Here is an 11,602-nt window from a genome sequence, read left to right on the forward strand (position 1 = left end):
CGGCAGCAGCAGCAGCAGCAGCAGCAAGTTAGTGGCTTAAAATCTCCCAAGAGGAATGACAAGCAACCAGCTCTTCAGGTAACAATTCCCCCTTTAAAAAAAATTGATGTTATACTTTTTGGGATAACTGATAAGCAGTTCAGAAGCGGATGGTGTTGAGAATGGCAAGTCATGTAAGAAAGTCTTGGGGTAGTGCATGTTTAGTTTTTCAACAGAGAATGACGTTTGGGGAAAAATGTCTGTTTCAACCAAACTTTTGTTGTGGAAGTAGGGGAATCTACTAAGCAGTGTATATGATAGGAGAATAGGGAGTTGGAGGTATTGGCTGGTTTATCAGGCAGCGTAGGTTACCTATGAGAAAAACTTTTAGATACGTTGTTGTGTGCTGATGGGTGTAGAAATAGGATACACACACACGCACACACTCTCACCTTACTTTAGTGCAGTGGTTCTTAATGGGAAGAGGTTTTGTACACCCGAGGGAACCATGGGCAATGAATGTCTGGAGACATTTTTGGTTGGCACAACTAAGCTGGCAGTGAGTGCTGTTAACATCGGGGAGGCGCAGTCCAGGTATGCTGCCGCACACCTGCACAGGACAGCTCCCCACAGAGCAGTTATTCAGCGGCCCAGAGTGTTAGCAGTGTCAAGAACCATGATTAGGCCTGAAGAGGATGTGGCGCTTTTAATATGGGACCTATCATTAATATAATACACACCCTAAATCTTCATGGGTGTTTTCATAGTGTTTATGCACAATGAATTTTAAAAAAAAGTGGACTATTTTTCTGTAAAGATAACAAAAGAAAGATGGTCTAGCAACTTCTCATTTCAGGCATATTGAGGTCAAAAGGTTAACAGAGTAGGAGAAGCAATGAGTTTATAAAAATACCATTCAGATTTTTGACTTAGAGGAGAACATTGGAAGACACATTTTAAAGAAACCTGACTCAAGGGGTTGATGCTCACATCCAAGATAGGACCCTTGCACATGTGAGGTGGCTCAAACTATTTTCATGGCTGAGGGCTGGCAACTCCCAGATGATGGCTGACGATGGACTCCTTGCCCTGACAGTTTGGGAGCAGAGTATGTGAACTGATGGGTATAACTTGGTGCCCATTAATTTGAGCAAGAGGCCCACCTAAATGCTAGCTGGTGTTGACTTTTCACCGGTCAGGGTGAACCATCGTCAGTTCCCAAATTATTCTACAGTGATCCAGCTGACCTTGGGTGAAAAGTTCTAGTTCTTCTATGTCTCCTTGTGAAATGACCACTCTTCAGGGAGAGTTCAGCACTGGCGTGACACTTGATGGGCGGAGCAGAATGCTAATGTGCCTTGTTGACGAACACGCTTGGAAACAGTTATTTGGTAAACCGTCACCAGTCTGCGTGCCTTTTCAAGTGTGTGCATGCAGGGGACATTTTTAATGATGTGCGGTGCCATGGAGGGTCCGTGTCAGGTGCTATAAGAAGTGCTTTGTTGTGGAGATGTCTTAAGAACAGCTCTGGAGGATGAAATATGACTGTGTTGACCTTTCAGCTGTGAGCTTATTTGTCAGGATTCAAATAAGTTGAAAGGATCAAACTGAACAGTTTCCGTAGTCAGACTGGGAATTGTGTTGCAGAGGTCAGCAGTGAAGGCCACATTGTGGATTCTATAACATAGCCAATTGTTGGTACATATTAAAGTACTGGGGCATCTCCTGCAGATAGAGACACAATTAAAATTCTAATTTATTAATGTATACAGGGAGCTAGCCCAGCCTGTCACTCAGTGATTCAAATGACTGTCCATTCTTTTTGCCTCTCTCATGAAGCTCTCACAGCCTTAAAAATACGGTGAGGCCTCTTGAATTTATCAGCGCTCCAGTGCATTGGAAAAATGACAATATATTATTGGGGAGAAAGTCTTACATGTAGTAGTGCTTCGGTTAGAAATAATAAAAAAAAATACACACATACACAATCAGTCTGATCGCAGTACTCGTCAGTATTGAATATCATTTGTCATTTTTTCATACCAGATTGATTTCCCTCATATTTTCCTTTTTTTTTTTTTTTCTTCAAACATATGGCATTCTTAGGTAACTTCTTTCCAATTTGTACGAAGTTCCTTTAGGGCTAAATATATGAATAGAAGTCAAGTTTCAGGGGATTTCCTTCTGAGGGCTCTTTTTCTTCTTGCCTCCTGTAAGGTTTCTCTCCACCATGCTGAAGAGTATGATAGAGAGGGCTTCGTTTTTCTTGGCAAGGACAGTGTCAAAAGCAGCCTCTAACACATTCTGCTGAGCACTGCAGTCTGTATAAAAAGTGGGGGGGAGAAGGGGCAATCTCGGATGCTGGTTTTGCTAAAGATGTCTTGAGTCCCTTCCTACCCTCTAAGTGGGAGAGTTGACAAGCAGAGAATTTCGACCAGCTTTAGGAGTTGGCTGGGAAAATAAAAAGAGTTGGTTGATGGGGGTTGTGCAGCCATGTGTGTGTGCGCACGTGCGTGTGTGTGTGTGTGTGTGTGTGTGTGTGTATGCCCATCACACACGACTGCTGAGTGCCTCCTCAGCTGTCTGGTAGGGTCATGCAAATTCTGCAAGTTTTATTAGGTTGGCTGGCCTTCCCCAAACAGAAAGGATAAATTACTAACCTAAGCCACATGCTATATTACCTCGTTATAAAAATACGTCTATAGACTTGGCACTTCACAGAAGGAATAACCTTCGCAATTCGATGTCTCTTGCTGTGCCACGTCCTCGCCGGGGCATCTCAGTCGGCGTTGCTCTGAATGAAAGGGAAATCCTACAGCCAACCTGAACAGGGCTCACCTCTGATCTTCTTACCCTTCATAACTACGTGGAGAGACCTCGTTTAGCAAATTTCAGATCTTCTGCGTAGAGAAAGGCTTGACAGGGAAGAAGGATTTGATCCACTGATAGCTTGAGGGAAAAAAAAAAAAAAACCAGAAACTCAAATCCCCAAATATACTGCGACTCACATTTTAAGCATATCTCACACTTCTCTGCTTTATGTTTGGCAGCGGGCTCTAGTTTCACAGGCTGATGATACAAACAAAAGAAAATGGAAAGTTAGAGGAGGCTATAAGCGGTTACTCGATCGAGATCATACCGTGTAGTCCAACATCACCATTTGGACTAATTTCAGGGAGACAAGAGTAAATAAGAGTCGTGGCGCTCTGTGCTGCTCCACATGTGGAACCCTGTCTGGGCCGGCCGCGTTCTTGGGTGATGTTGTCATTTATTGATGAAGGCATTCATTGGGGAGAGATCGCGCTTCTAAAGTTCCTGAGAAATATTCTTAGGAACCTAAATTGCCTTTTTACTTAGTCTATTAATTTGCTTTGCAAATTTTTTTATGAATGATATGAGTGAAAATGGAAAATTGGCCCCATCGTAAATTCAGACTCAGAATGATCTGAATTAATTACATGCAACTTGGTGAACGTCTCCAGAACAGCCACAGCGTGTGCTGGGACCCACAGGACACACAATTGCCGAGGATCCAGACCTTGCCTTCAGGATGCTTATGAGTTACAGGAGAATTAACAAGGTTTTGGTGCAAAAAGAAAATTATAGGGGAATAAAAATAGTAGGCTTTCTTTTATAAATATTTATATACTTCTGAAGATTGCTTAAACAAGTGAAATAAATGCTTAACGGTGCAGGTGTGCTCATAACCTCGAAAATGTGTAACTTTACTGGCTGAAGATTAATTTGTGAGTAGATGAGCAATTTTATTGATCAAATTTTGGAACTTTGACCACCGTTTCTGGGTAGTAATTCATTGCAGTTCTTTAAGCATTTTAGTTGTTGGCACGAGTACATAAACTGGAAGGAAATCAAATGACACATTTTCTCCTAAGAAAGTAAAAGTACATGTGTATTCTGGCAGCGTTCATGTTAGGAAAGAAAGTAACCCTTGTGTGTTTCCTACAGTGGAAAGCTGACCACATTTTCAGGCCATCTATAAAGAATTTGAACTTGAAGCCAGTCATCCGATATCTTTCCCTTTTGCCCAGCCCCTGCCTTCCAAGGTTATGTCATGTGCAAGCCCCTCGCTCCAGAGGCCATGGCACCGCAAGGGAGAATAGTGAAAGCACTGGGAGGCAGCCTTTTAGTCCATTGGAAGCTCGGGACCAAGGTGAGGATTCCTGCTCTAAGAGGAGGCGCTTAAAATACGAGATTCAGCAGGTGTTTTAAACATTTTTATTTGCAGTTATAGAAAACGTGCTTTTGACAGCATTTTTGCTTTGCATTAATGCCATATAGAGTCTTAGTACCTTTTATCATGTCCATGTTAAGCACTAAGGAATAGAGTGGTAAGAAGAAACCTTTAAAGGAAACTACAATGTTATTGTCATCAAGAGTGACATGGAGTAGTTTTAAAGACTGGCCCTTGAAAAATATCCCTATGCACTGAATAAGTAAGGTGAATAATTCAGGAAGGGGGGAGAAATTATCATTATTTTTGAATGTTCCCTGGCATTATAAATTGGTAGGAAGTGTTGAAATTTGGGGGCCTTTTAAGATATTATTGTTATCACATGACTAGTCAATCCCAAAAACCTAAAAGTAAGGCCTAAAAATTAAAATTGAGACATTGTTACCCTCACACAAAATGATGGTTAAAAAATATTTAAGCTTGGGGCCAACAGGTGATGTAGTGGTTAAGGCTACTACACGGTTGACCATGGTTCGAATCTCAGACACGGCAGCTTGAGACTCACGTTGGGTGTGTGTATGTGTATGCCAAAAGTTCGTAGAGGAGTATGGAGGAGAAGGGATTGCAGCATGGCCATCCCCCCTGGGGGGTGATTTCTCGCTTTCTGTCTCCCTAACTCTGTCTCGTTGGCCAGCACTTGTGCCCTGTAACAAAAATCTCCTCTCACCAGAAGTATTTAAGGCTTTCAGATTACACACACTATTAAAAATAAACATGATAGGGGCCAGCAGGTGGCGCGATGGTTAAGGTGCTGGATTCCCAAATGGTCAACCATGCTTCAGATCCTGAACCCAGCAGTTTGAAAATCACACCAAGCATATGTGCATGTGTGTCCAAAATCCCAAGAGAGAATGGAAGAGAACGGACTGTGGTGTGTCCATCCCACCTAGGAGATGATTTTCAGTTTTCCTCTCTCTGTCTGTCTCTCTATCTCTCTGTCTTTCTGGCAAGCACATGCACCCTTTGGCAAAAACCCAGATAAAAGAAAACGGTAGAAATGGTGACCTGTCCACCTGGAAGACTGCACGTGTACACAGAATTTGCATTCAGTTTTAGGAGTTGTGTAAATGTCCAGAAGTCCATGTTGAGGCCCAGGTTCATACACTTTGCTCTAAAAAATTTTTTTCCTAAAATTTTTGGGTTGTCAGAAAAGTCATGACATCTTTTTCTATGCAAAAATGTGCCATGACTTTTCTGACAACCCAATAATATGTTTGCCTTTGCCTCCAAAATTCGGATGTAATATAATGAATTAGCTCTTTTTTGATATTTCATCTTCACCTACATAGAGGGTGACCCTGTGTCCCAGCCTGTCCAGGACAGTCCCCGTCTATGCCTATCGACTGGGGTTTTTAGTTAAATTGTCCCACTCTTGGTCCAGCTGTTGGTGGTAAAGGGAAAACTGCAGCTTCTAAGCCTCACCAAAACAAACAAACAAACAAACAAACAAACAGGATTTGGATCTTGGGTTGCTACAAACCATACCATCCATGTGCATAAATACCAGTGTAGACTCTTAACTAGTTGGAAGCCTGGGGAATGGGGGACTATCCTGTTGAGAGTGCCTGTCTGTCTCTCCCCTGCTCTCTCTCTAATAAAATAAATCTTAACAACATAATAATTCTTACTCTGAAAAGTATCTCAGTTTGGACATATAATTAATGATTTGACCACTTATGATGCTTGTATATAGGCATTAACGTCAAATATAATGCTAATGTGTCGTATGTAATGTATAGAGGCAGTGGGCATTAGTTAACAGGAGGCAGCTCCATACCTACTCAGCGACAGTAGTCCCCAACCTTTTTGGCACCAGGGACCAGTTTCATGGAAGACAACTGGTCTATGGACTGGGGTGGTTGGGGGGGATGGTTTCAGGATGATTCAAGTGCATTACATTTATTGAGCACTTTATTAGTATTGCATTGTAATATATAATACAGTATTTGCAGCTGCTCCCCAGTGCTAGCATCACCACCTCAGTTCCACCTGAGATCATTAGGCATTAGATGCTCTTAAGAAGCACGCAACCTAGGGACCAGCAGTTGGCATAATGGCTATGTCACTGGACTGCCATGTAGGCGATGACCGTTCAAGACCGTTCAGATCCAGTGTCTTAAACTCATGCCGGGCGCGTGTGCATGCGCGCCCAGGATCCCGAGAGGAGAATGGAGGGGAAGGGATTGCGGCATGGCCATCCGCCCTGGAGGGTGATTACTCGCTTTCTGTCTCCCTCGCTCTCTCTCTCTCTCTCTGGCGAGCGCATGCACCCTTTAGCAAAAACCTCTCCAAAAAAGAAAAAAAAAAAAAAGAAGCACGCAACCTAGATTCCTCACGTGTGCGTTCAACCACAGGAGAGAGTAATGCTGCCACTGATCTGAGAGGAGGCGGGACTTAGGCAGTAACGCCAGCCATGGGGAAAGGGCTGTAAATGCAGATGAAGCTCTGCTCACTTGCCCGCCACTTACTTCCTGCTATGTGGCCCAGTTCCAAACAGGCCACGGAACTGGTCCTAGGGACTAGGTGTTGGGGACCTCTGCACTATGGTATGTGCCCTGGCCTTAACCCATTTTATGGATGAGAAGAATGAAAACCTAGAGAAGTGAAGTGCACACAGACAGTGCCAGCATCAGGATGCGATACCAGGTGTCTTTGAACCACAGATAATCAGAATGCCAGCGAGAGGGTGAGTATTGCCCCTTCTCTGTGTATATACTCAGCATGTACTTTGTGTCATGTGTTCTATAAATAAGGAAATTACCATATTGTCTGTATTATAAACAAAAATCAAACCAGACCAACAAAATCCAATTTCACTGTAAATATCTGGACTTGAATTAAGAGAACTCAGGTCCCCATAATGACCCTGATTATAGGTGTGTGTGTGTGTGTGTGTGTGTGTGTGTGTGTGTGTTTAAGGAGTGGTGAGCAACACCAGAGAAAAGGCATTTCTTTTTCTCAAGCCTGAAGTGCTCTTCTGAGCTTCCATGTGTTAGAACATGGAATAGTGTGTTCTAATCATTGTTGGGGCTAGGAGGTGGAGAGGGCCAGGGGAAAAAAACATACTTGACTGGTCAAAAATGTGTAAATTGCTGACAAAATGACACATGTAATTAAGAGTGCTCCTACCATTTTACCTTGTGGTTTACACCTCCAGTGTTGAAAAAGAGAGTGACTCCCACCTCGCTAATTACCATTATCACTGAAATGCTAGGGTTGGAGTCATTAGTTCCATGTGCATTTAATTAGAGGAAGGCTGAAATTGGATTTAACTTATTACTTTTTCATGGATCACTTTCTTGTCATCACTTCAAATTGGATTGCAGCCCCAGGTAACTAATTATGAGAGCCACAGGATCAAGAGTGAAAAAAAAGGTAATTAGGAATAACACTGTCGGACCCTTGCTGGTTGTCCACTTGTGCTTCGGGAAAAGAAAAAGCCCACGAGCCATGTTGTGTAGTATTACAGATTAGGGAGTTAGAGGTATGTACGATTGCTAGGCATCGTGGGAGTCTGTCACCACCCGTAGTGGCTTCTGTGATATACAGCTGAGCTGAAGATGTCAAATCAATGTGGTTCCACAATCAGCTCCTTAATACCTAGATTAAACTTGTAAAAGCAACAGATTGGTTAGAGGTATGAAGCATCTCAACAACTGTGTAGTCTGGGGGCCTCACATATATGATTACAACAAAGCTGTCAAGATGCCTCTGAGCCAAAGTACAGAATATTTTAAGCACAGGGAGTTCAGATTTAATGAACGTATTAATGTTCCAGAAGCATCATTCATATCTGACAGGAAGACATATCAGTCAGCACAACAGTAAGTTTAGGGTTTATACATCGGGGATTTTTGTCAAAGTTTTCAGCATCTTAGAAGGTTCTGACCGTGTACTATGCTTCTGGTCTACCTCAAATGTTGTAGATAGGCTTCTTCAGGTTCTGCCTCTCCTTCTACCCACATGGAAAATACTTCGAAGTAAATGATATTGTTTCCATGTGCAGAGCAGAATTCAGAACTGCAAGCAATCAATTTTATTGACATCATCTGAAAAATGTTGATGACAGTTGGAGGATGTGAAAGGATTGGATTTTTAAAGTCCCAGTATTAAGTGTGGTGTATGCACACGTGCGCGCACACACACATACACACACACACAAGTAATCTCACTACCTAAAGTTCTAAGAGACTCTCCTAAAAAGGGATTCTTCTCAATGAAAAGGAGAAACACTCTACTTTCATAAGTCATCACAGTGTAATGAGAAGTCTGATCTCAAGTCGGTTAGTTGCTTAGAAGGGGAAAAAAATGCCTCTTGGTTTCCCATAGAAGTGAATCACTAAGCAAAGATGGCTAGAATTTCCTTGAGTTGTTTAAAATTGGTTTTAATGTTCTGTTAATGTAAGCAAATAATCATGAACCACGTTGGGTGACTTTCAGACTTGTGTGAGCCAGGCTTGCTCATTATTCTCCACTACAAGGGAGTGTAGACCCTGATGTGTCTACTTGACAAAGGCCACTGCATTATTATTCACAAAAGTGATAAAATATCATTCCTGGAATTATGAATCTTTTTTCCTGAGTGAACCATCTAAGCAAAATCTCAAGAACCAAAAGAGTCATCATGAAGTCTAATGGAGAAAATTAAAGCTGTTTTTTTTTTTTTTTCTCTGAACATCTTAAGTTGATTTAGAATTTTTGTACACAATATTCGTCTGTGGTTGAAAGGGGGCACACCGAGGTCAAGTGATGTAGTGTTTTCCATTTTTCCATATGAGTCTCACAGTGTGTGATAAAAGCAAACTCCTTTATTTTGTAAGTCTGCAAGAATTTCTGATGAAGTGCAGAGGTCACGTTCCCTGTCAATTTGAGTAGCCAGCATTTTCTAACTACTGTTTTTTCTTCCTTTTTTGCATGTCTTTTCTTCCCTGCCCCCACCTTGCTATAAACCGTGGCACTTTTCTGACACATACACAGTGAAGTCCTCCAATCTGAAACTCATTAACACACAACACTGGCCCCTGTCCAGTGGTTAGAAAATGTCCTGAAGCCTAGAATAACAGCATTTGGTGCAGCACCATGGACCAGAAGTGACAATGGCGGTAATCGCGCTCCCCTGGCATCCTTCCCGGTCAGGAAAGCCAGCTGACCGTGCAACACAGTGAGGCAGAGGTCATGCATATGGGATGGGCTCCAAAAGTTTGGTCCTTGGAGAAATACACTTCTAAACTTACAAGGTGGTATCTCCTCCATCCCACGCTTATTATTTCTGTTGGGTTGGAGTTATTTATCAACACTAGTTGCAGTAACACAAAAGCAAGCCTCTTTAGAGAAATAAATTGAAACCCAATTTCTACAGGGTAAAAAATATCTTTCACCTTTATAACGATTAAGTATTGTAGGAACTATGGTTTTAATTTATTAATTTATTCACTTATGCATGCATGCATTCATTCAAACTTGATTCATTGAACTTTACTATATCCCGGTCATGTGACCAGATCAATCCCTGCCCTAATATTAGAAAAACGATAGGGGCCAGCAGGTGATGTGGTTGTTAATGCACTGGATTCCCACACGGCAGACCGTGACTTGTTTCTCACTCCCCCACCCCATTGAGTACATATGCCCTATAACAAATTTAAATAATAATAAGTGACCAGCAGGTGGCATAGTGTTTAGGGATCTGGACTCCCATGTGGCCCACCATGGTTCGAGTCCCGGGTCCGGTGGCTTGAAATTCACGCCGGGTGTGTATACATGTTCATCCAAAGTCCCAAGAGGAAAATGGAGGAGAAGGGATTGCGACGTGGCCATCGTCCCAGGGGGTGTTTTCTGGTTTTCTTTCTCTTTCTGTGGTTAGCACATGAACCCAATACCAAAATCTCTCTCAAAATAAATAAATAAATAATAAAATCTTTAGTAAAAAAAAGAAAAATGACAGAATTCACTATGGGTCAGGTTAATTTAATGAGCCAGATTTTCAAACAGGAAACGGAGTCTAAGGAAGAGTACAGTAATAATATTAAATAGCAAGTACTAATGTAGTATTTTCTTTTTTTTTTTCTTTTATTTTGGTTTTTTTTTTTTTTTTTTGCTATAGGGCATGTGCGCTCGCCAGACAGACAGAAAGCGAGAAATCACCCCCCGGGGGGATGGTCACGCTACAATCCCTTCACCTCCATTCTCCTCTTGGGATCTTGGGCATGCACGCACACGTTCCCGGCATGAGTTTCAAGCCACCGGGTCCGGGAAGCGAACCGCGATCGACTACGTGGGAGTCCAACGACATAGCCATTATGCTAACTGCTGGTTCACTAATGTAGTTATTTTCTAAGAGCCAACTACTGTGCAACCGCTGTACGAGGTTATTACTCCATTATTACTCCCATTTCACAGATGAGAAAAGTAGGGCCTAGAGAAGTGAGCTTGCCCAAGGCCATTTACTGACAAGTGGCAGAACTGAGATTCTAGCCCACACAGTCTGGCTCAAAAATTCCTATTTTATCTCTTACAATTCTTTGCTTCTCATTGTGCTACTGCCCGGGCCCAGCAAAAGAAAAAGAATCAGAGTTACTGATACCTAATGCTTTTCCCTACCCACGAGGCCGCACTGTCTCCTAATTTGGACATCTGTGTATGGGCATATTGGAAAAACAGTGCCTGTAATTGAAATATGCCCTTTCTAAAGGGAAATGACGCTTGGGAAAGAGAAGAACGATGGGTATTACTCAAAGGCTGCAGACAGCTCTGCAAGTAATTGTGTAAAGGCAACCGTTGAAATTGAGAAGCAGTTTGGACACTCTACAGTTGGGGAGATTTGTGTACTGATGTAATTACGGTAGTTGTGAGCTGATGTCATGCCTAGTAACTGTTTTTGTATTGCTTGGGTCTTTGTTACTGAGTGGTGACATCATGAGCCAACTATTATAAACATAGCATGGCTATAGCATGCTTGTGTAACAAAAGATCGGGAACTTCTATTAAGTTTGTTTTCCTTGTCATATTGTAAAAATTTATTATGTGTACTGTGTATATTAGAAACAGATTTGGGTAATTCTGTCTAAATGAAGTCATCCCGGCTATTTCCAGACTGTCTGTTTTTGGTTGTGAATAATTTTCATACATCAGATGGTTGTCATATTTAGTCGCTCTCAAGTTTTTAAAGAGACCACATCCCATTTTGAAATTTTGGTGGACTTCAGCCGTCTAGCTGTTGGGATTGTTTGAGTTTGAAATTATTGCCCGGTAAATGATGGGGACTGAATGGGAGTCATTTCTGAAGGTCTTGGGTTGCTGCCTCCTATTCGTAGCGCCCCCTTGTCATTGAAAGAATAGATTTTTAACTCCTTTGTTAACTCCTTTGGTAGT

At 42.1% G+C, this 11,602-nt stretch overlaps 1 protein-coding gene across 1 annotated transcript in view; it reads left to right on the top strand.

The window, feature by feature from the left end:
• FOXP1 (forkhead box P1) overlaps positions 1-11,602 on the top strand; it is a 759,404-nt gene that overhangs the window by 574,489 nt on the left and 173,313 nt on the right. The window contains exon 8 of the mRNA XM_006158051.3: positions 6-78. Within this exon, the coding sequence (XP_006158113.1) occupies positions 6-78 (73 nt within the window). The remainder of the gene's footprint in view (positions 1-5; positions 79-11,602) is intronic.

This window comes from Tupaia chinensis, unplaced genomic scaffold, assembly GCF_000334495.1.
Source record: "Tupaia chinensis unplaced genomic scaffold, TupChi_1.0 Scaffold000570_1, whole genome shotgun sequence".
Taxonomy (NCBI): Eukaryota; Metazoa; Chordata; class Mammalia; order Scandentia; family Tupaiidae; genus Tupaia; species Tupaia belangeri.